The sequence below is a fragment of the Haliotis rubra genome, unplaced genomic scaffold (genome assembly GCF_003918875.1).
Source record: "Haliotis rubra isolate DU_JTF1 unplaced genomic scaffold, ASM391887v1 Scf1699, whole genome shotgun sequence".
Lineage (NCBI taxonomy): Eukaryota > Metazoa > Mollusca > Gastropoda > Lepetellida > Haliotidae > Haliotis > Haliotis rubra.
This window is the reverse complement of record NW_025765668.1, coordinates 89993-116866: the sequence shown is the minus strand read 5'-3', so window position 1 is coordinate 116866 and position 26874 is coordinate 89993. Positions and strand designations below refer to the sequence as shown.

The 26874-nt window shown below is 39.2% G+C and overlaps 2 protein-coding genes across 2 annotated transcripts; both read left to right on the top strand.

The window, feature by feature from the left end:
* Positions 1–231: 231 nt before the first annotated feature.
* On the top strand, positions 232–8095 carry LOC124272394. Its single transcript, XM_046707561.1, has 6 exons — positions 232–246; positions 374–437; positions 3008–3084; positions 5277–5348; positions 7596–7755; positions 8052–8095. The coding sequence occupies exons 1-6, from the start codon at positions 244–246 to the stop codon at positions 8093–8095; spliced, it is 420 nt and encodes a 139-aa protein (XP_046563517.1). The 5' UTR covers positions 232–243.
* A 521-nt stretch (positions 8096–8616) lies between these two features.
* On the top strand, positions 8617–9481 carry LOC124272391. The gene is made up of 2 exons (XM_046707559.1): positions 8617–8749; positions 9210–9481. The coding sequence occupies exons 1-2, from the start codon at positions 8671–8673 to the stop codon at positions 9446–9448; spliced, it is 318 nt and encodes a 105-aa protein (XP_046563515.1). The 5' UTR covers positions 8617–8670; the 3' UTR covers positions 9449–9481.
* Positions 9482–26874: the final 17393 nt, after the last annotated feature.

Below are 26874 nucleotides of genomic sequence, written 5' to 3'. Positions count from 1 at the left end.
CTAGGCTACCTCACCACCCCTCCCTGCATTAACACTGGGAAATTGTGAATCCTGACAAATACAATAGAAAATTTCAGGAAACATGTATCCGTTCTGAACATTTCAAAGATTACCTACTATTTTCCGTCAGTATATGTATATCTGTGACTATCTCTAAAGGGCCACCTGATAAGATAAGAAAAATTATAGGACGCTGTTTTATGCCAACACACGGGTAGCGAACACATGTGTATCAACAACATCATGGTAAGTGTGTACTTTCAGGTATTGTGAGGTTTAGATTTCATCAAGCCGTATATGTCCTTTTCATGCATTCATTCAGCATTTTCGCTACTGACTAACATTTTGATGACTGATTGTCCTTCTTATCAAGATGAATCAACTGATATCGTTATTGGTGATCCTGCTTCGGGCAACTTCAATTATAGAATCAAAAGGTACGTGGAATGTTGTTTCTCGTATGTTTGTTAATTGTTTGATCGGCATTCATTCATTTGTTTGTTTGTTGATCAAAGAGGAACCAATGGTTAAAGCGTTCGTTCGTCACGGCGAAGAGCTGTGTTCGATTTCACACATGGGTTCAGTGTATGAAACCCATTTCCTGGTGTCTCACCGTGATATTCTCTGAATATTGCTACACGTGGTGTAAAACATACCCACTCTCTTATTGTTCAACTTGGCCCTCATTATGCTCTACAATCTAAGCCTGTAGGTATTCTATATTACACTTATGTTACGGTTTAGAAATTGCTGTGATAAGAGACTTGTGAGTCCCCTTCGAACCAGCAAAGTATAGTATGACCAGAAATTATTGAGAATTTTAGGAATATGTTTAATTGGATTTTAGTATAAACAACCTTGACCAGCTATCAATTGATTGGTTTCATTCAAGAGAGAAACTCCGTTAATCCTGTTTCATTAGTTTGTGAAGAGTTATCCCCCTTTGTTTACTTGCTAGCAGACGGCATTTTCAGTGATCCTCAGTATGGATGATTTAGAGAAGAGGAGGTTTATTTTAGAGTATTATAACAAGGATATCAGATCGGCTAAAGTGATTTCAAGTAGAACAGGCATCCCTTTGTCCACTGTTTATCGTGTTTTGAAAAATATTGCAAATGGATATGGCATTGAGCACCAGGGAGGCGCAAGTAGGCCCAGAAAATTGACTGTCGGTGACAGGAGGCGGCTTGGTATTCTTGTTTCTAAAAACAAACGAAGGAGTTTAGAAAACTTAAGGCTGGATATGATTGATAGAGGAACTGTGGCTGTCTGTAAGGAGACAATTAGAACTGAGCTGCATGAAATGGGTTGGCAGAAAAGTCGAGGAATTCCATCACCGATCATGAAACCTGAACAAAAGGAGCGAAGGTTGAACTGGTGCTTACAGCATAGAAATTGTAACTGGGACAATGTGATTTTCTCAGATGAAAGTTCTGTGTGGCTGTTTCCTAATACACTGAAATTCTGGACAAAACAAACTGAAAACCTTTGTATCAGCGCCCAAAGTACAGTCCGAAATTTAACGTGTGGGGTGACATATCTGTGTTAGGGGCAACGCACCTCTGTGTATTTGCAGGAAATATGAACAGTGAGCGGTACACAGATATTCTCGAGAGACATTTACTTCCATCTGCTCACGTGTTCTATGGAAATGTTTGGATTTTCCAGCAGGACAACGACCCAAAACATCGTCCAAAGCATTCACAGGCCTGGTTTCGGACCCAAAATATGACATTATTAGATTGGCCAAGCTATAGCCCTGACTTAAATCCAATAGAAAATGTTTGGGGACTTATGAAGGAAAGTGTCAATAAGGAAAATCTGACAAATATTGCTGAAATGAAAGAAGAGATGGTCCGATTTTGGGACAGCATGGACCACGACTTTCTAACGTCTTTGATCAGTAGTATGCCCCCGCCGCATTGAAGCCTGCATTGCTGCCCATGGTGACTTGACAAAATACTAACTGTTCACCTGTCTTTGAATCTGGAGTTATGTTCTGCTAATATTCACATTTAATACTTGAGTAATGAGTGAAAAATTGTAAAACATTACAATCTTAAATTCTCAAAAGTTCTGGTTGTACTGTAAAACACAGGCGAGTCTATAATATTCAAATGTATATTGAATAATACTATCTTTTGGATCACAATATAAAATATGAACTCACCAAAGTATTGATATTTCCAGTAAAAAAAACAGATGTTCAATGTAGACAACCTCAACAGCCATCCCTTACATACCTATTATACAAATCGAGACCTTTCTAACCAAAACCATGCCCAAACCATGACCATCTAGAAATAACTCACAGCTGACAGCATCGTACCAAAACCGGAAGCAAAAGAAAGGGGAGGTAACTCCCGACCCCACTCTTAAATGGTGAAAATACACAGCCTAAGATCAGGGTGTGCGTTCAAATTTGAAGTCAGAGCTGTAAACTTTTGTGGCCCATAATAACTAAAAGTTAATTATGTGACAAAATTAACAAAAACACATCCTCATAAAACTTGATTACTGACTGATTGACATTATGATCATTGTAACACACTGGATCACACTGATCAGCAAGTTCTACTTACCTCGAGGGGCGGTGGGGTAGCAGAATGGTTAAAGCGTCCGCCCATGCTAAAGAACTGGGCTCGATTCCCCATATTGGTACAATGTTTAAGCCCATGTCTGGTGTCATCCGCTGTAATATTACTAAAAGCGATGTAAAAATCACTCTCACTCACTCACTCACTCACTCACTCACACACACACACACACACACACACACACACACACACACACACACACACACTCACTCACTCACTCACTCACTCACTCACCTTGTCCCACCCACCCACCTACTCACTTGTCCCACCTAGTCCATTAGTGATAATTCTGTGGCTGGGCAAATTACTGTTGTAACCCACGGGTCGATATGCTGGGCATGTCCGATGTATACTGACATGAGACACCTGAACTTACTGAAAACTTGTATGTACGTCCGTATATTCCTCAGATTTACAGTGTCATAACTGTTTTGACGTCGCATCTCCCGAAGACTGCCTACAATTTGTTACCTGCGGACAAGATGAGGTAAGTACATCAGTGAATATCACCTTGTCCGGAAACAATTTCTAAATATACCTTTATCTTTATACTGGTTAGCGTGCATGCTTCGTGTTGCAAAACTGTAACATGTATGCTGAACTATTTCATTTCATTCATCATGTGTCGTGAAGACTCAGGTTACAATTGGTCTTCATAGATCCATGCGATTACCGGTTGACAGAGTAATGTCATGGTGTTCCATTTGCGTAAATCGATGTTAAAGATGTTGATAAATAGATTGGCCGGTCCATACGCGATTTCTAACAGGGCTGCAATACTGCCGAGTGAGGCAGTAAACAGACAAAAACAGTGAGTGAATGAGTTAAAATTTATAGTCACATCGGCAATATTTCAGCCATATCGTGACTAAAGAGTTAATATGATAACAATAGATAATATAATATAAAATCTGTCGACAAAGGACAGTAAAACATCTAGGTTATCACCATTTGAGGTTATTAAAACTAGCATTTAGCTAAAACAAAATTTACTATTAAGGGCAATACAAAATAATAATGGGCTATAGATCGCCAACAACTAAAGCTAGATCACCATACTAGGGACCATGGGGACTAAAAAGTACACCTAAAACAGTTATCATGTTTCGATATCATAGCAATTACAAGTGATATGTGTCTACATGGGCTGTGTCCATGAGTAAAATGACCACATGTTGCTTTACATAACGACCCATGACTGGAATATTACTGGAGTGCGGCGTCAAACACTAAGCACCATACCTTCGTTATGCTCTCATGTGAATATTCTAAGATACTGATCGATACAATTGAACGTGGCTATCTCACGCAATAGTTGATGTTCAAGAACATATTTATCCCTGTCTAGCTTGAAGGTTCGTTTCAAATGAAAGTAGCATCAGGCTTTCCTTCAAATGCGGCCTGGGGTTGCCATTCGCACATCACGACGAAGACTCGGGTTCTATTCCCCACATGGGTACAATGTGTGAATCCCATTTCTGGTGTTTCCCGCCCTGATATTCCTGGAGTGAGTGAGTGAGTTAGTATTTAACGTCATATCGACAATATCTCAGCCATATCGTTACAAAACAATTTATACAATGAACATGAAAACATTCTGAAGAGTAAAACCTGTCGACATTGGACAGTAACGATACTAAGAGCAACACAGATATGACTATAAAACTAGCATGTAAAACTAAACATTATAATTAAAAGGGACAATACGGTATAAAACACGGGCTATAGATCGCCAGCAACTGAAGGTAGAACACTATACTACGGACTATAGTGATATTGCTTTAATGTTGCTCAAGCGGCAAAAACCTAAAGTCACTCTGTTAGTTGACGCGTATTTTGAATAAATATTCCAAATAACACTGTAGATAACTACTCCGAGTAAATGCCTTGAATAAATGTACGATGACGTGACGAGCATGCTGTGGTTTAGTTCCGATCCCTCAGTCGGCCCAGTCATTAAGTGTTTTCTTTGTTTGTTTGTTTGTATAACGCCGCACTCAGCAATATTCCAACTATGTGGCGGCGGTCTGTAAATAATCGAGTCTGGACTAGACAATCCATTGATCAACAGCATGAGCATCGATCTACGCGTTAGGGATACCATCATAACATGTGTCAGCGAGCCTGACCACACACTCACGACTGGGTTCAACATGGGTTGATGATCTTCTCGGGTCAGTCATTAAGAGGCAAATTCATTATGATATGACGTTTTAATCTGCATGTTTAATATATGTTTTAGTTGTGCTGAAACAGTCAGCACAAACTGTATATCTGCGTGGTACACGAATGGTGTTAAAGACTCTTACAATTGTGATATGCTGGGTTGGCTACAATTAGCGATAATTGGACATATAATTCGATATGAAAATTGTGATGTCGACAACATCGTACATTTACTTTTGCGATGGAAAAATGTTAATTTTCTCACATAATATACACATTTAGGTCTCTGATCATGGTCTGCTTCTAAATTATATTCACGACTGAACACTGTTTCGTTATAATCCATGCAAAATTCACCGGTGATGTGAAATATGTTTATTTCTTTCAGACAAGTTACGTCAATAATCGATTTATATTTAGCTAACGATAATTGATCCCTATGATATATATCAACAGCCAGTCCTAGTGATATGTACAATCTTTGTGTGACTCTGTTACATGTGTGTCTGGCAGCTGTGTTACACCAGAGAGTACACCGACCACAACGGCAAGACCGGATACCACCTTGGCTGTGAGAGTGCAGGGGTAAATACATCACCATCCAGTGTATCATGTAATCATCTGGACAATTAATTACCTCTTTGTCATTACTATAATCAGTCAGTGTCTTTACCTCCTTGCGGTTGGGTAGCCTAGTGGTTAAAGCGTTCGCTCGTCACGCGGAAGACTTGGATTCTGGTGTCCCTCGCCGTGATATTGCTGAAATATTGCTAAAAGCGGCGTAAAACCAAACTCACTCACTCACATTACTTCCTTGCCCACCCGGCCGGTGGGGTATCCTCATGGTTAAAGCGTTCACTCTTCACGTCGAAAACCTAGGTTCCATTTCCCACATGGGAACAATGTGTGAAGCCCATCTCTGGTGTCCCCCGCCGTGATATTGCTGGAATATTCCTAAAAGCGTCGTAAAGCCATACTCACAGACACACTCCTTGCCCTCCCCTCTGTCCAGTACCTATTCAGTGTCCATCCGTAGATTTCCTTCGACCTTCTGTTTGTCCATTGCCATCACTTTCAGCGCAAATAAATAGTGTCCACATTTGTTATCTGATCACTGTTGTTGTTTCCACACTTTGCTGAGGATCAAATCATGGATTCAACAGAAAACTATGATGTGGGGTCTAATTTGGTTTAAATATCTAAGCTTATTGTAAGCATGGATTCTAGGTTTCAGTATGTCATTGCATCTTGTGGATCCCATACCTGCTATTGACGTGTGTTGTGTACTTGTCAATGACTCGTTTCATGATTTGCGAAATGGTTGATTGGTGCCATGAAAACCATTTTTATGGTTACTCATGTATCAAGTGCATAAGGTCAGACTAAAATGGCTGTTTGGCTAAAGAGGCGTTACCTAACATTATTTATCTAGTTTTAAATGGATACAATTTCAAATTATAAATCTATGTATAAGTAAAGTTGGGAATTTCTGTGATCCTTAGCAAAGTGTGAGTAGTATATATGGCTATGTTATTCCTAGCATTTGTTCACCTGAAGAATGATTAGTACATAAACCTACTGTGTTGGAAAATCAGATGCACATAACGACATAAATAGCTCTAAATTTGATTTAACACCGAACGCGTAACCAGTCACAATCCAGTATTTACTGAAGTCATGATAGAATTAAGAATATATTTGCGAGACGTTGTGTTTCTCCTGTTAAGTTGACATCCATGCATTTCCCCCTTTTACCAGTATCCATATTGCCGAATACTAGGTCTCTCATACTAAAGGAAAGTTTCCCTTTCAACGAACATACAGAAATCTTCTCATATCACTTCTGTATTTCAACTTTGTCGTGTGTAATATTGTTTACATACAATGCTGAAGATCAAAATGTTGTTTCGTACTATATTTGGAAAAAAAGGTACGATACCTCGTACATTATGATGTGACGTTTCAGTGTAGATTCTTATACAGTGTCAAACAAGTGTGAAATAATACAGTACAGAACCGACTTATATACAGCTAACAAGGATTAAGTAAAACAACTATGCAGGTTAGAATCAGCAATCGCAGACATCATTAAGTTACTGTCCTCATCACGACGTCGAGTGGGATAATGTAGTAATATTATCAAAAAAAAACCTCCAAGACTTCACCAAAAGAAAACTGACAGAAGCAGTTCAAATCCACCGACACAAGCAAACAAATCAACAGAGATCAAGGGATGTCTCATCCTTTCTGCATACAATGAACTGATGAAAACAAAAGAGCAGAGTACTCCAGCCATCACTGCTGATTGATTCTAACTGATCTGTATATTATGATCTGTTCCGCCCCCAACATACCTCTATTGATTCACCTATATATTTATAAGATACTTGAATTGAAATGTTCCGTTACTTGTAAGAAATACTGTTCTAATAGCCTATGGTTAATGGGAACGTCAAAGTATACCACACGTCCAGACGGTAAACTCAACCACTAATTCAACTAATGTCTGGATGCTATACATTAGTGTTCCATAAGCTCTAATGTCTTCATGGCAACAACCGAGACTGTTCATATCTGACTGTACGATCATTGTTTAGTTAGCACTGGGTATTTTTAAAAAATGGTGATATTTTAAATGATGGCATCAGTTTGGCGGATTATCGCTGCTTCGTCAAAATATAAACGGTGTTTAGAAAGGGTGAATATTTTGGAGGTTTTCTATTTTTTCTTTATTTTTTTTCTGGACTCAAAGTTAATATAGGGTAAAGATACAATTGTCCAGACACATATCATTTTGTATATTAATTGTTCTTTTAATTTGTTATGTAACAGATTTGTAATATTTTGAAAAACGCACAAGATCTGCTCGGCAAGAGGTCCGTCGGAAGCATAGACTCTGAAGATCCCTCTCAAATGTGCTACAAATGTTGTGACAAGACCCTCTGTAACCTGAAGGTCTGTGACCCAGTTGGGCCGACCACTACGGGAGGCGGTGAGTACAATATTGGTCACCCACACATTCACGTGGACATTGCAGTATGTATCATGATTTCCAGTAATGTGAGTGAATATACACCAGCAGTTTCAGAAACTTCAATACACGTAAACCATAAATGTGTGCCTTGCCTGGAAATGGTAAAATGTAACACAACTTATGTTTTGAAGTTGGCCAGGGGAGGTACACAGAGTATGTGAATATGTTAAAATTGCTCCTCTTCTAATTTATGGCTCAGTGAGTTGGGTCGTTGAATACGTGCTTTCACTGAGACTGTTTGGTCCAAATCATAGGTGGACCTCCACCTCAAATGGGACTAGAATTTGCAGACCCGTGAAGGTCCGGGTTAGAATGACCCATGCCTGTCGTAAAAGGCGACTAAAGGGATTGGGTGGTCAGGCTCGCTGCCTTGGTTGACATATGTCATCGGTTCCCAATTGCGCAGATCGATGCCCATGCTGTTTGATCACTGGATTGTCTGGTCAGACTCGATTACTTACAGACCGCCACCATATAGCTGGAATATTGCTGAGTGCGTCGTAAACTAAACTCACCCACTCACTCACTAGAATTTGCAATGGACTGACGAGGTTTAATTGGACAGTTGTGCCTGTAGTGTTTGGTGATGTTGGCATACACGTCTATCTACTTCAACCAAAGGGATCTGGAGGACCATGACATTAAACTGGGGTTCTAAGTCAACAGCGACACGAGGTGTGTGTGAGTGTAGTACTGACAATATATCTTGATTCCCTTGAACCACCACCAAGTCATTCCTCCGTGTTGTGAAGCCAATTTAATCGCACGGTGGTGGCTTGTTCTGTTCTATAAGGTTGTCCCCGTAACTTTGTGAAGTCTCCACGAGATGTTACCATTTCACTGTGAAAAACCTGACGTGGCACGACGCTAGTGATGCATGCCAGAAGATGTCGGCAGAATCTTGTGTCTTTCAACACCCCTGAGGAATACCAGTTTCTTCAAAAGCACGCTCGTAAGTAGACATGGCGTTTTATACCAGTGGTGATCCTCAACCTAGCGAGTAAGCAAATTAAAGTTTGTAGGTCTATCGAAGGTATAGCAAGATGTGTTTTGAGTATTTTGGAAAGCTTGAAATCCTTAATTTTTCAAACTGACAATTTCAGTCAATATACCATTTCGGGGTATTTTATAACATTTTAAAACAGTGGCATTGTTTCATTCTCTATCATCTTGAAAAATATTGATTTTGTTTGTGGAAAACGTTATCAGACCCGTGAAGATCCAGGTTAGAAGTGATCTTCAGTAACCCACATGCTTATCGTAAGAGGCGAATTACAGACCGCCGTCATATAGCTGGAATATTGCTGAGTGCGGCGTAAAACTAAACACACACCTCATGATATCAGAGTTTTCAAACAACATGACGGGTATGTTTTGCCACTGTTGACCGCTGTCATTTTGCCCTCCTTCAGCTGCTGATACAATACCGTGGTTCTGGGCGGGCGGCTACTATCACAACACCTGGCGGTGGGTGGACGGGACTACTGCCACCAATATACAATGGTATACAGGCTTTCCGAAGCACGCTCCCAACGACACCGACTACCGCTTGGCTATTAACAACAAGACGCCGGAGAGGTTCACCTTATACGAAGCTCTCAGAACCAGCGAGAAACCGTTCATCTGTGAAAGGCCACATCTCTCTGCCTAATATGTTCACAACAATAAAAGTACATTTCATCAAGGTTGTTTCTCGTTTCTACGACACAAGAATATCGGTATCGGGTGGTCAGGCTCGCTGACTTGGTTGACCACATGTCATCGTATCCCAGTTGCCTGGATCGATGCTCATACTGTTGATCACTGGATTGTCTGGTCCAGACTGGATTATTTACAATCCGCTGCCATATAGCTGGAATATTGCTGAGCGCGGCGTAAACTCACTTACTCACTCACTTCTACGACACAATGTCTAATTAATGTTATTGTTATTCTTACCGTAACTATAGCCTCAGGTGATTGTTATTGCTGTGGACGCTCCAATGATAGAAGGAAGTCTTCTTTGGGTAAAGCAAACGTCCCGTGACACTCACTATCCACTTTTATAAACCCATACAAATGTGCACTTAAAACAAATAGTTTCTGTTTTTTCAATTCGGTTCACGAGTAGGTAATCGGATTGCGATTCCATTGTATTACATGGGATTACATTATAATCGAACTGACGTAAATCGATCTTATAGTACTAAATAAAATGCATCCCGAAGTTACATCACTTCATGAATACAACTATACATCATATTAACTTACGTTTATTTGTAGATGAACGAAATATATCTTTCATGGGATATACCAATATGTCTTTACAAAGGATGTATTTGCAATAGGGATTAAAAGCACTGTAAAATCATTGTCCTCCTGAGAGGATACGTAAGTCCCAAGACATTCAAAGTAAATTTAATCTTACCACTTTTTTAATCGTAGAACATGCCCATATGTAATGTATGGCTAGCAGCTGAAGGGATGGTTTAAATCAACTTACAGTCCATACAGGAAGCAGATGTACTGTAAGTCCCCATGGACCCTTATACTCCGTGACCCGGTCGACAAACAACACAATAAAATGTTAATTCTAACAGACTCATTCAGCGGGCTAAAAGCAATAGATAACAATAACATAAAAAATAACCTCAATTAATCATAGAAATACTAAAAAGCACCAATAATATAAACAACGTAGGCAGTAGAGTTCCAAACTGGCAAAATAAGTAGCATGATTCAAATTCTAAACTAAAAAATCTACTTAAAAAAACCTCAAATGCTACAAGTTTATCATAAATAAAAATATATATATTGACAAGGCGATAACCAAATTACAAAGAAGGCCAGGTAAAATGAAATTCCCGTCAACATGAAATAAAAAAAACCCACCACACGGGCATATGTACACGCTGCAACGAAACAGAAACATCCGAACACGCCCTACTACACTGCAGCTTACACTACCAACAACACAGAATGGTGCTCCAGAGTTCGGTGAAAACTAACGTCCACCTAACACTACAAATACCTTTAAGCCCATTAACAACCAAACATCAGCCTTAGGTATATTTCTAGTCAAAACTTACCTCCTAGATCGCATATAACCCCACATAACCTACTAGTACCAATATACAAAAAATCCAAGCTACATAACCCGAGCAGCAAAAAGAAACACACTAAAAACCATAGAAACAAATACCAACCACACCACTCTGTAGTTCAGCTCTCCTTTCCACTTCTGGCAAATTTCCAAATTGAAAAATATTCATCCGAGATCAATGGAAATCGTTGTTACTAAGTGTAACCGGGTTAGTGTTTGGATGTCATTAAGTCAAGGACACTGGTTACGGGGATGAGAACTTTATTCCTGATAATAGCAACACCCTGAAACAAAACATGATTCAATAAATGCAAAGTCATTATATGTACATAAAATTTAAACCCGTCACTACATCTTTCAGATGAAATGCTATAGTCATACACATTCTAGGTAAACAGACTACAAGGGGAGATCACTCCTTGATTTACTGCTTACACATAAATGACATAAATATTGTTAAGGTCGAGGCATATAGAATTCTATAAACAATACCCAGATAGAATATATGGATGACACAATACTACATAAACATTTATAACAAGCACAAAGGTAGTGCCTACCCGGTGTATGGCATTAGGATGCAGAGTACAGTGCCTACAAACCAACCAAGCCAGTCAAGCGTACGTATAATCTGTGTAAACAATAATCAACGTAAAGGGTACGATAACTCAAGCTCTATATATCTTCTATCGTTTCAAAACCTAGGATATAATGTAACCAGTTCAAGCTAATAGCACATTCATACTTACATTCACATATAGACTATCCTTTCTCTCATTTATAACATGAATCAATCAAACGTCCAAATATGCAACCATTCACACATAAGAAACTGCCAACACTTTAATGAACTAGATGACTTATTTGGATATTTTTATATTTTATATTATACACTAAAGCATTATTGGGTTATAATTTAGCTAAGTGACTGGTTGCATCTAACTTGTACACTGACATACATGTACAGTTGATATTTTACATAACTACATCTTATATTTACACACAAACATTAACAATATAGCATTTAAAGGTATATAAACTGATTGATTGATATAAAGATTTAACTGACATGTGGTGATTTTTATAGAGCGAATTGACCCCAACACAGGATACAGCGTCTTATGTTGGAGCAAGCAGTGACAGTGAAGTGAAGATTTAAATTATTAAAAGGGCACGAGTTTGAATAATCCAATCAGATTGAATCAATAAAGGTCACATAATAATGTAGTGACCCTACCTAACTACCCTTAAGTTCAACCTTTCTAAAAAACCATTACCTTTAGTTTTGTCGAAATTAATATCTAACCCGTACTCTATGCAAAGCCGTTCCAATGCATTGGTACGCTTTTGTAGACCTTCAAATACCATCTGAGATAAGAATAATGTCGTCAGTAAATAATAGAAGAAACAGTTGTGTGATATCTGGGGAAGTTGTACTCTTGTTCAATCTTAATAGCCAACTCACTAATGAAAATTGAGAACAACATCCACGCGGCAAGGTAACATTTCTGAGAGCATATGATTATATATGATTCCCATGCATGCACCCAGGGAACAAACACACTGACCCACGAGAACACGTGCACACTCATTGCCTCACGCGCTCGCTCCACAGCAATAACGTGTACAGCCCAGGTGGTTCGACCGTGAATGCGAACAGGCTAAAAGAACAAGTATGTTTTACTAAATAGATTCAGAAAATCAAATAACTCACTTTCCACATTGTAAACATTATCTAAGGGGCAAAGAAGTATTTTAAAAACACTTTGTGATAGAAAGAAATCAGGATTATGAAAAAGGCATTTTAAACCAGAAATTGTTCATGCTGCAAAGAAACAAGACTGTCGACATTTCTGGAAATCTATAAAGAAATAATGTTTTTGTAGGGAAAATATATCTGAAAATATATCAGTTGACGAATGGTTTAACTATTTCAAAAATCTGCTCGCTGGAGATAATGAATAACATTGATAATTCCTTTGGGGAACATGTTCTTAGCTATATAAGTAATCACAACTTTAATGACTGTGAGGAGTTGTTATTACTTCTGATGAATACCTTGGTAATCGTATAACTGATAACGAGATATTGTGTGCAGTAAAAAGTCTGAAATGTGGAAAATCACCCAGGGTAGATGGTATTCAAGTTGAAGTTTTTAAAGAATGTATTTTTTATTGCTTCCTTTTATGAATAGTCTGTTTTAATCGAGATCTAGACAGCGGCGTTTTTTTCCAGATTCCTGGAATGTAGGATTGATTGTACCTCTGCATAAATCGGGTGAAAGGGGTGATCCAAACAATTATAGAGGTATTGCATTATTGAATACACTAAACAAAAATATTTACCACTATATTAGATAATCGCATTAAGGCTTGGATTTCAACTCGTGAACTTTTATCTGAGTGCCAAGCGGGATTTCGAGAAGAGTATTCAACTACGGACCATATATTTACTCTCAACAGTATTATCCATAAATATCTGCGGGAAGAAAGGGGAAGTTTTATGGTCTTTTCGTAGAATTCAAAAAGCGTTTGATTCTGTTAATAGGTCAAAACTGTTATATGTACTTCTACAGTCAGGTATACATGGCAAACTCCAACGTCTTTTACGTAATATGTACACCAATGTGAGAGCATCTGTTAGAACCAGTAAATTTCAAATGAGTGATATATTTGATACATATGCCGGAGTGAGGCAAAGTTGCATTCTATCACCTGTACTTTTCCTGTTATATGTTGAAGAACTTGTTAAGGAAATGTTATTAAATGATACGAGAGGTGTATTTATTAACGAACACATCAGAGATCTTGCAATAATGCTATTTGCAGATGATGTCGTGATTCTTGCCGATTCTGTTGTCCAGTTACAATGCAAGATAGATACTCTAAATGAATATTGTTTGAAATGGGGTCTTCAGATAAATATTAGTAAAACTAAAGTAATGTTTTTTTAAAAATGGGGGTAAAATCTCTAAAAGTGGTTCCTTAATGGCCAAAAATTGGAGGTGGTGTCATATTACAAATATTTAGGCATTATATTTTCGTGTAGAAATATATTCTCCAGAGCCTGTGAAACATTATCTATGCAAGCTGAACGAGCCCTACATGTCATAAAGAAATTCATATGCAAATATAAAGAATTACCGATCCATGCATCATTTAAACTGTTTGATGGAAAAATTCAACCAATTTTGTTGTACGGCTCTGAAATATGGGGCATTAACATAAACAAGAATATTGAAAAGGTACACTAAAGTTCTGTAAGTTCTTGTTGCGTGTTGGCTACAGAACTGCGAACAAGGTTATTTTAGCTGAATGTGGACGTTTTCCACTGTTTATTAACGCCCGATGTCGGGTTATTTCATATTGGCTAAGATTGATGAGACAACCAATTTCACGATATTCAAGATGTAGTTATGAAATGCTTAAAACACTAGATGATACCGGAGATATTAATTGGGTTTCATTCGTTAGAACTATTCTTTTTAGTCATGGCTTTGGAAATGTATGGATCGCCCAAAATGTAAGTAATACACAATATTTCATCAAATTATTCAAGCAGAGATGCAAAGACAGTTATCAGCAGGACTGGTATAATGAAATAACGTCATCAACCTGTGTCAACTTTTTTTTCAGGATATAAATATTGTATTAATACAGAAATTTACCTTTCAAAGATTAAATCACCACCACTTAAGCGTACGCTTACTAAATTTAGATGTTACGCTTACAACTTCAAAGTCCAAGCGGCGCGATTTGCCAAAACTTCAAATGCAATAGATATCAATGTCCATTCTGCAATTTATCGCAAGAAGATGAGTACCATGTATTACTTGTATGCCCGAAATATTTAGAAATAAGAGAAACATATTTGCCTTATTTTTTCTATAACCAACCGTCGCGACATCAATTCTGTATGCTACTTCGCACAGAAAACATTGACTTGTTGTTTAAGCTAGCCCTTGTGTTGTACCACATACTTATGTTGAGAGAAAAAATGTAAATTGTGAATGGGTGTTTATGGATTTATTGATGTTACTATAACTCGCGTATTTACAGGTTGCGCATAAATGCACTGCTATTATTGTACACATGTACTATTGACCTCAGGGCCACATATACAAATAAATATGTCTGTCTGTCTGTCTGTCTATTTAACGCTAGCCGTCACCGCTGTATAGATATATTGTATGGGGCTAACCAAAACTTTGGGAGATACGTCTCTTTTTCTTTCGCACTGACCATAATTTCTGCAACAACTGGTCCCCGGAAGCAACGTCAACTTCATCCGACACCAGATAGCCAGCATCCTTACTAACGACAGACCCTAGAAACACAACCTTACCCATCAGGAAAAGAAATCCCTTCACAGCCTAGAACCTGACAAAACCATCACCCCAACCCCAGCAGACTACGGCAAGGCCAAGGGTCATCATGGACACAGTCCACTCCAACAGCCTGACCGACACCATCCTCCAAGCCCAGACAACGTACAAGCAACAAAGAAGTACCCAACACACTACAAAAGGACACAAGGCATTACTCAAGAAACTCTTCAACAACAATAAAATCGGCCCGACTCTCCACAAGCCACCATATGCCCGTGTAATTTTAACATCCACAAGGTTTCTGTGATTGTTTGGTCTGTATAAAGCTATGGTGCGGCTATCTGTGCGCTTACGTTGTACAAGCGGTAAATGCTGTGCATCACAGGGCCATTCAGCTTGTTCATGGGGCGCATTTTAAGTGTGATTTTTATTACAGAAAAATTATATTGTCCATCATATGCCAAGACAGTATAGATCGGCTTTGTCAAAGTTTCGATGTGGTGTTGCTCCGATTAGAGTACAACTGGCCACTATGAAAATAGTTTACTAGAACATAGTTAATGTTTTAATTATAATAATGATGTTGAGAGATCAATTACTTATTATGTTTCACTGTGTGTTATATGATGATCTGAGAGAGACCCTTTTAACCAGTGCATTATTTTATGTCCTGATTATTGTAGATAAATGTTATATTGATAGAATGTATTCAGCGATCCTTTTACATGTTTGAATACAGCCAAAATATCCTTCCTTATTCCAAATCGTATTATCTAAATGGGCATCATTCTCATAGTTCAGAAGAATATCAAGATCAGAAGATATATATTTTTATAAAATCTTATTAATTGATTTGCTGACATAATTCCTATTTTCTAAGTGACAGAAATATTGTGTTGGTTTGTCCCCTTCTTCATACCATACAATTCTGTTTCTGGAGCTGAATTCCTCTTATCTCTTCTCCCGTAAATTGCTGTAGTTCTGATTTAAATTTGGAAAGTTCAGATAGTAAGCCTTCATCTGCGTTTTGAAAATCTCCTCATATAGTACCTTGACAGTCTCTTATTTTAGTTTCCAATTCATTAGTTTTATACTATGTCTTCATTTTCAGATAAGATGAAAAAGATATTGATTTACCTCAGACATTCATCAGAAATGTTTCTAAGAATAAGCTGTTATCTACCGTAAATTTGATATCTGAGTCATTCACATTCTCATCGTCAGATTCAGTATCTGGGTATTCTTCAGTTGTCCCTCTAAAGATTGATCTGACTAAATCAGCATATTCAGGATGTAAGAGTAAAGAAGCATTGAGTTTCCAATAAACCCTCCTTCCTTTTTGATTAATAGTGTCTGAGAAACTAAAGCTAATAGCTAAGTGATAGCTGAGTGAGGTATAAAATGTCAGAGTCCAGTTAAAGGTTATAAATAGGTCCTCCTGATATCGATCTAATCGAAATAAATCCAGCATTGCTTGCTGTCTATGGGGTTTTCCACCAGGTTATTTTTTAGTTAAATCAGGCTTTTCTCTGAAATACATTAATTTCCTCCTGATATCAATGCGAGATCTAAGGATTGAATTTTGTCTAAAACAATATCTTTGGCCTACATGTGCCATTATATAATTATATAAGCTGGATGTCCGCCTGCTGTGAGTGAGTAACGTCTCATGTAGTTTCCACGACTTCATTCAATATCGCCTTCAACGAAACACTCAGGTGTGGTTGGTGTTGCTGGTACAACAGGGCATTTCACCCTGCCCGTGAATACCCGGTGTCCTACTTGACATTCAGTGATGCAATCGTATACTTCTTGTCACAATATCACATTTTCTTCCGTGTAGAATCCTTTTGCATATTATCGATTTCCCTACCGCAGAAGTTATGAATATGTATTACGTATGAAGATTACAGATGCAACCATAAATTATCCGCCGGCTCACAGAATGTATTAACCATGACATGAACGTGATATTCCAGTGTTTTAATGAAGCTTGAAATGTTGACTTGTGACACACGCAACCAAGTATATGTCACATGTTCGCAAATACAAAGAATTTTTTTCGATGAAGTATGTTTGAGCTTCTTGCCGAGGTTGGATTTATATTACAGTAGTTTGAATGTGTTTTGTTGTTTGTTATTCCTTCAGATCAATCATATACATATCTTTTGCATTCGTTTACCTTCATATCACATTAGTCGCAGACAAGCAAAGAGGGTAGGTCACAGTGTGGTGGAAGTTAGCGATAGTTTCGTAACAGTTTCATAGGTGAGAAAATATGAAAAATCGACACCAATAAAAAGGTAAGAAAAAGGTAATGACACATATCATCGTATCCCATTTGCGTAGATCGATGCTGATGCTGTTGATCACTGGATTGTCTGTTCCAGACTCGATATTATTTGCAGACCGCAGACATATAGCTAGAATATTGCTGAGTGCGGCGTTAACAAGAAACCAACCAACCAAATCAGACCAGGTTGGCTCGCCATGATACAATCACGATAAGAACCTACCGGTCCAGGTGGTCTTTACGCTGATCATAACTCCTATATAATAACATTATTAGTTACACAGTGTTTTGAAAGGGTGTAAGGGACTTTATTACCCTTCAGATACATTTGTTGAATTCTGATTGATTAATAGCCATGCATAGGAAACCATGTAGGCGGATTTGCCAGGGTGTACCATCCGTACACCCGTCAAATATGTCATGTGACACATTACACGGGTTGTACGAATGACCTTGACCTTACATGGAATGTGGCTGCCTCAAACGGCTGAGGGTTAAGATAGGGTTAGCCTTTGCTATGATAGAGTTACTCCGCCCACTATCGTGGTCTGCAGTGACTACAGTATGCAGCATCAGCAACATCGTGTACGGCTCACATATCCTGAAGCTGGGGTCTTCTCCTTGTCATCAGGGCCAGATCCTACAAACAGGTCGTCAAAGAATTCTTAATGATGATGAAATCATGGCAGTTTCAGAATATTTAGCTAAATATACAACTTTAATAATACCAATATTATCAAATGACTAATATTTTATCAGATCGGTTGGGGGGGGGAGGGAGTTGCATAAACTCCGTTACATCACTGTGTGGAGGAAAATAATACAGATGGCCGTTTCACTGAAATATTTCCCTTTGGTAACGAAAACAGTCGGAAGAAGTGTTAATCTGTAAGGCATGCTTCAACACTGACAACGCGGTTCAGTGAGTCTGATGCGGTGGGGTAACCTAGTGGTTAAAGCGTCCGCTCGTTATGATGAAGGCCCGGGGTCGATTCCCCACATGGATACAATGTGTGAAGTCCGTTAATATCGACCGCGTGTGCCCCGTGACACCGTGATATTGCTAGAATATTGCAAAAAGCGGCATAAAACCTCACTCACTCACTCACTCACACCTCGGTGAGTCTAATAAGTCAGTATCCCAGTGACATCACAGGTCATCTACGAAACAGAGGTCAACGCAGTACACTGTAGGTAATAATAATGAATAAAAAAATCTGACCATTACTGAAACGGCGTGGATGAACGGCGGTATTAACATTCTGTAGTGGTCGCGTCTGCCTTATCTTCAAACCAATGTATACATGAACACTGGATGATACATGTCATGGCATTGAGTAGATTGGTGCTCTTGATGTCAATCACTGGATTGGTGCGAATACACTCGATTATGATCCCTGCCAGCTGGACTATTGCTGAGTGCTGTGTAAAGCAGCACACTAAACATGCACGTCAAGTAATGTACAACTGGTAGTGGAGCCATCCTAACATAACAGCTTCCTGTAGACAGGCGTATCAGGTATTCTGAGATGCTTCGGTGAAAGATCAACCTTTAGGCGTCCACAGTACTTATCAGGCGATAATGAACACTTTTTGCATTACGTCACAATGTATTGGCGTCAGTGCGCCATTTCAGTCTGTCCACTCGTAATCGAACGTATCCTTGGTAACCGACGTCACGATGCATGTCAGTTGTCATCGCCTCGTACAGCTTCCTACAGTAAACTACTTCAAACACCCCGTTTCATGGTTTACAGTTGATTCACTCGGCTAACATCACTGGTGGAAACATTACGTTTATATTTTTTCGATGTATTTTATGTCTAAGTTCGACTCCCAATTAAACAAAGACATGGCCACATTCGCAGTGTTCTCATTCTCACATCCGTGGAAAGTTGCGTGACAAGTCAGCGTAATCTGGATGTACTGATTTTAAACTTATGTTGGTAGGACAATGTGGCGTTCATATTGCCCGATAGGGCTTACGTTAATCACAGGTGTAATTAAAACCATTATAGAAGATGTTTAAACCCGAGCGTAAACCGTTATCAAACTGTTCATCATTTGTTTTACTTGTAAAGTGCGCCTTAAAGTAGTTGGCAGACTCGTCAACAGAACAGCGAGTAGTACAGAGGATAGCGGTACGAAATCACTCTCCCCTACAGCCATATTTTTGCGAACTACTGCCCTGTCCAAGTAAATAAATATAGGTGAATGATGAGAGACCACCATTCGACGTCTGTAAAAAATATAAGTGGAAAAGTATTAGAGATAGGATATTGTTCACATGAAAATATAAGGTATACCGTAGGTACATGCAAACTGTCATGAATGACGTTTTCATTAAGGCGAGGGTCGTTCAAGCGAAAGGCTGACGATCCCATGTATAGGCGACCAGGTCTACTCCCATTTGTGAGAACTCCCAATTGTGAGACTCCCAGTTATGAGACAGTGGAGTAGGTAATTAACAAAGAAAACACGACATACTCCCTGTCTGATAGAATGGATTAACCCTAGCTAATTACTGATTTGCTATGTAACTGAATCTTTTGGAGGTAACTTAATGAAACGTTATAGATAAATTGATTAACATACTCCGGTAAATGTCCTTAAAAATTAAACACTTTGTGTAGGTAACTTCATGATCATTTTAAAGAGAAATTAATTTACCTACTCAGATTTACTCCGTCTCCGAAACTACAAGCTATAGTTTAAAAAATAACTCTGAAATACAAGGAATTTACAGTCGAACTGCCTCTTATGCCAAATCCTTTTTACCCGACACAATAAATTTATGGAACGCCCTAGCAAGAGTCATGTAGTCTCACAGAATTTAAAAACCTAATTACAAAACCGAAAACAAGATTTACTTTGACCTTAATTATGGCACTCGTTTTGCCAAATCGTTCACTGCCGCCTCAGGCTCGGATGTAGCGACCTAAACGTCGATAAGTAGAACAGACATTTAATAGACAGTGCATGTTGTTCTTGTGGACATCAGAGTGAAAACGCCCTACACTACACGTGTAAACCAGCAGAAAATTTCTCACTTGATAAGAATTAATATGTATGTTACACTACCGTTATAACCTGGGATACCATTTTGAACGGAAACAAGAATTTACTTAGCTTGTGTAAACCAGCAGAAGATAGTTGAATTCGTCCACGATTACATCATCAAGACACAACGCTTCAAGTTTTCTCAGGAAAATACTTAAAATAAACTCAACAACCTTCCCATGATTGATTTATATTCCCACAATAGCTTGCTAGACACACACAACCGTAACTCTCTAATTATAACTACTTAGAGAATAGTTGTATTTGATGTAATCTGTATATATTTTTTTTTCTTCCGTAGTTTAAATATATTTATGCAACAGTCAATATCGATGACGTCACATCATCCATTTCATTTTGTATTTTGTGTTGCATGGGGCGGTGTTTAACATAAGCAGTAAAGCTTGTTCACCAATCCCAATTCATTTTCATAAGTGATAATAAAATATGTTTAAGCCAAAATGACTTTCAAACTTCATAATAGTCAATAAAAATGTTTTATCATAATTATATATTCTTCTGAATAAATATAATATTTCTTCTTTGTAAATAAAATCTTTGATAATCTATTTCATTAATCAACTCATCAATGAACTATGCCTCCTGTGGGTACTCTTCAACAACTGGGATGATCCCACTTTCATTGTGGGGATGTGGAAACACCACCTATGTGCACTGAACCATTAATTAATGTGTCTCACAACTGGGAGTTCTCACAAATGGGAGGACACCGGCGACAACGCTTGTTAGCGAGTGTGGACATACCCTACCGTCAGGCAGTCGTTCCGTGTCAAGCTCGTTAGCAGTTGCTATTACAACTTCAGTAAAATCTAACAACATCTGTGATGATCTTTTATCAATATCTGAAAAGTATAATCTAACTACATTTGTTGACAATTATATTGCTGAAGGCATATTTCCTCAAAACGGGTATGGAGAAGAATTGTAAATGCTACTGTACATAGTTATGAAGAACAATTATGGCGATCACAAACTCTCTATCGTTCAAACATGTCATTTTACGCAACAACTCATACAACACTCACTTATCATACTTTCTGGCAACTGGCATATAAACACCCTAATTATAAATGTTCCTTGCAATTTTGTGTCAAAATATTATCAAGAGGTAAAATCTCAAAAGAGTGTGCTCTTTGTAATACACAAACATTTGACTATGATTTCCACATGCTTCTTCACTGTGAAAACCAATACAACAACGAAATGATTTCGTTGCATACTTAATTGATAAACTTGATGTTGAAACTTACGTAATATTTGAAATGCAAGGTGAACAAGATATGTTGTCATTTCTCTTCAGACGAAAACGACTTTTTATAACTCTATAGATTCAACACTATGGGAAACCATACTGTTACGCTTTTCTTTGTATGTATATGACCTGAAACCTCACCTTGTGAACTGTTATACAGAATGATTCTCTTCATGTCATAAATTTCTGTACATATATCTCTAAACATCCAATTGTTAATAATGTTGTAATAATATGATGTTTTTGTTTGCAATCTTCGGTAACTACTGGAGGAAATAAAGACTCTCTCTCTCTCTCCCTCGGTCTCCAATCAGCGACGAGCAATCCCCCTGCCTGTTCCGTCTTTGAGGTAATACACGGCCTGCTGTCTCGCTCGCCTTGACCGAACCAGGTGTATGGTAAGTGTTTCGTTGTGTGTTTGTATCACGAATCCAAATTGACATCGAGCGCCAATCTCCTCTGATATCTTTGGTTTTGGTAAGGAATGCTCCACGGGCTTGTTGTCTGCCCTGTTCTATGAGCTTTTCTTTCTCCTCTTCGCTGATGTCAGTCGTCTTAAATCTCTTGTTTCATCCTGTGGTATTTTGCGAGTTCGGACAACCCAATCCTAAACTCTTCCTCGGTTATCTTACTGTCGGAGAGGGCTGTGGAGATATGATCCTCGATAGCATTTAACTTCACCTCGGCTAAAACCCTAATCTCGGCGTGCTTTAATGGCTTACTTTGCAGCCGGCGTGAAATGAATGTAAGCACTATTCCAGATACCATGGCTGCTATTTCTAACGCGAGGACGACAGGTGAGCTATGATAGTTGACAATAAACCGACCCTGGCTGCTCCGAGTCCCTTGCTGGTTGCTATGAGCGCCGTGTGTATACCCACGACAGTATTCACTGCTCTGTGGTACTCTGTTGAGTGCAATCCCCTTTTCGAGTTGGTGTTTGATGTCGCTTATTTGTCGCAAATAAAATCCATCCATGGTTTCATTGCTGTACTTAACGCTGATAACGTTTATATTTTCGTACAAGTAAGTAGTCGAGAGTTGAATGGACTCCGTTTCAATAACACAAACCCCATAAAGGCTTGTTAATGGTCTCGACCCCGGTCTTATGAAAATATAGCAATGTTGGTGTGTGTGTTGATCGGTCCAATTTAATGCCAACCCATTCAAAAGTACTAGATCTTCCGAGGGAACGTTTACGAGATAAACTATGTATTATCTATTATGGTGTGTAATTTTATTGCAAAATTTGAATAAAAATAACATAGTTCGTAATCATGTATGTCAAAAAGCAAAGACGCATTGGTTTGTTGGAGGTAACATGTTGCCCGTGTGATGCGGTATTCTTGTATACTTGTATGGTATTATCAAATTAAGATGTGAAAGACGCCGTTTTCCTTTGTTTATTAAGCTTGGCCGCCGCCATCATAATGAGGTTCATTGCTGTTTTCCGACCAGAGTCGACAGAGTGAGACATTTTCTCGTGCAGAAGTTCATGAGATGAACCCCCGGATCGCTTTTCACGGCTATCTCTAAAAGTTCATTGCTTGTGATGTGGCCCATGAACGAAATGTCTGCATCTTTTTCAGCAGCATCATCATCAAGAAATGGGTTTCATAAATCGTTCATTTTGATGCCTTCGGCCATTATTTATTCTTTACATATTAAACTGATAAAAATTATATGTCTATAGCAATGTTGTATGGAATAAAACTAGATCCGTTCCGAAGATTGAGAGAACCGCTCGGAGTCAAAGCTGTTTGTCAAACCGTGACGATCACTGACAATCCGAGCACAATCCATTAACACTAAATGCTGCTGGTTCGATTTCCCAGGCTAGGCAAGAACGACGTCATTGTCCCCGGGACGGCTCGACTGGCTTTTCACATCACTTTGGTACAATAAAAGATAACTCATGGACGACCTGGGTCGAGCCATAGTCAACAAAACGATGATTAAAATCAGCAGCAACGAGGTGATCAACATCGAAGACAGAGACGTGTTTTTCACTTACGCAGACGCTCGAGCGAATGGAAAAATATGGTATGTCAAGGTATTTGAGATATTGTTATTGTAATTCGACTAGGTTGCGTGTCGGGCATACTTTCGATCAAGCCGAACGCAAATCCATAATGTCAACAGAAAAGCCGTAGCTGAAGTGTACGGAAACCGGTTTGCATTCCGCTCGACTTTGAGTTGCCCGAGGGGCACATGCCATGTCATCAAGCAGCGCTGGGCGACCGGCTAGAATACAAACTCACGTTCAACAATTACGACAAAGTTCTCATCATCATCATCATCGTCATCACAAAAACGTTATATAGCACAGATTCCAGTCCAACAGTACTGCTGATGTGGTGGGCCCCAAACAACGCAAAAATGAAAAGTTAGACTCTGTATGTTTTCTTAAAAAGGTATGTCTTTAGTTTAGATCAGGTTGTTAATTGTCCTTAACTCAAGTAGAAGTTGATTCCAGATAGTGGGTCCTGCCACCTGAAATGATCGATTCCCAAACCTGGTATGGGACCTAAAGTGTGGGACAACAAGAAGACCGGTTGGGCTGATATCTGGTGATCAGGTCATATAGATACGTTGGAGCTAGGTTATTGAGGCACTTGAAAACAAGAAGGTTGAGTTTGTATTGGATTCTGTCTGATATGGGAAGCCATAGTAATCTCTGCAGAACAGGAGTTATGTGAGAGTATTTCTGTGATCAGCAGACATGTCTAGGAGCAAAATTCTGTACGCGTTGAAGCTTTCTTATTGAGGATTGAGACAGGCAATAGCGTCGGCAGTTGCAGTAGTCCATCAAAGATTAAATATACCCATGGATCAATGAGGAGGTTGTCCTCTCATCAAGGTAGCGCCGGATTTGCGAGTTGTTTCGTGAGTGGTAGAAAGACTTGCTGCATACTGACTTAATATGAGCATCCAGAGATAGGTGAGAGTGAAAATTAACACCAAGGTTTCTTGCCTTAGGTCTAGGGACAATGATATGACCGTCAATGTGGAGGTCTGGTAGAGGAACATGTTCATAAACCCACTCTGAGGTAATAATGAGAACTTCTGTTTTCTCTCCATTTAGCTTCAGCCAGTGTGTTTTCATCCAATGTTCCATTGCCTGTTCACAGCTCCCAGTTGGCGCAAACGCTCTAGTGGATGACAGGTGACAAGTTGGCTTGAAGGACAGATTCAACTGTGTGACATCAGCGTAAATGTGGAAGGAAAGACTGTAATGTCTGGCTATGTCTCCTAAGGGGGCAGGTGTCAACTGTGAATAGCAAGGGGCCTAAGAAAGAGATCCTCGCAGAACTCCATAGACAAGCTGCTTGGGGTCAGATGATGGTCACCGATTACGACACGTTGGTATCTTTCTGATATGAACGAATCCGCTATAGAGCAGTCCCATTGATACCTATTCTGATACCTAAGGTCATTCAGCATTCTCACCAAGGCAGTTTTCGTACTATGGTGTGTATGGTATGCAGAGTGCAAAGGCTCCAACATTCGTGGACAGTGATGTGTTATTTCAGTCTGTGTGCTACCACACGTTGGAAATGCTTGGAGACAAAGCTTTGATTTGACACTGGCTGATAATGTTTAAAAATTTCAGGGTCGAGATTCGTTTTTTTCAGCAGTGTAGTGATAACTGCCTGCTTGAGAGACACAGGAACATGTGCCTCAGACAGAGATGAGTTGATGATGTGGGTCAGAATGGGTACAACAGCATGCATACAGTTCTTCAGGAGCCACGTCAGTTCATCGCACATGGGTCCCGGGTAGGCAGTGGGCAGCATCAACACCTTTTATTTGGACATAGCAAACTATGTGCCACTCAAAGGCGACTGATACCTAGACTTGACACTTTACTTCAAGAAAAAAACAGGCCATCGTCAACATAAAAAAAAAGGTGACGATTGTTTTAGGATATCGATTAGATCTGCTTTGTTTCCAGTCACAATTAATTTGAACAGACCTTCCAGCTATCAAGCAGACGACGGGTTTAAGTTGGACGAAAAACAAGACGATTTGGCCTTCAGCGTGTTCGGACATGAAGGTAGTGAAACCATCATAACGCTGAAAAAGATGTGAGCAGGCTCAGTTTATTCCTGATAGAAAAAGACAATAAATTTCACTACAGGTGGATAAAAAATAGACGAAAAGAAGCACTTTTGTGAACGATGCCTGCACCGTTACAAGTGCGTCACACAGAGAGGACTGCATGGGTCAGACAGCGATTAGAATCAACATGCCCAAGGAAGACGACAACATTTTAACCACAAGAAACAAATGCCCGTACCCTTCGTGATTTATGCCAATTTCGAGGCCATCACAAAAAATATCGAACATGACACGCCTACCACAGCCGAACAAAGTTTCGCTTACAAAACGCAAAAAAACCACGAGGCTTGCAGGTTCTGTTACGTGGTGGTCAGATATGGTGGGAAAACAAATCCTCCCATGATCTACCGAGGTCCAGACGCAGCCGAAAAGTTTCTCACTTACTTGCAACATAAAGAAACCAAATCATCATATTTATATAGAATCATCCCCATGCGCATGAAAAATCATCAAATTTATATAGAATCATCCCCATGCGCATGAACCCGGACAACTGGCGAGCTCATAAGAACGATGCTCATTGCCAAGTGTGTGAACAACCACTTAACGACGATTCAGTGAGAGATCACTGTCATGTCAACGGCCGTTACAGAAAATCCATCCCCAAATCATACCCATCCCCGTGGTGTTGCACAAACTTCATGGATACGATTCTCACCTCATCATGCAAGCCATCTTAAAAATCAACGTCAACATAAAATGCATCACGAACAACATGGAAAAATGTACTTGTTCTCGCTAGACAGTCTGAAATTCATAGACAGTTTCCAGTTCCTGCTGTCGTCACTAGATGAGCTAGTGAAAACGAACGGCCACCAAAGCCTACTATATGACCACTTGATACTCTGACGAGGCGACTCGGCCTCTGTTGTTGAGATAAGGCATTTGTCCGTACGACCGAAGTCAAAGACGGGCCAAGC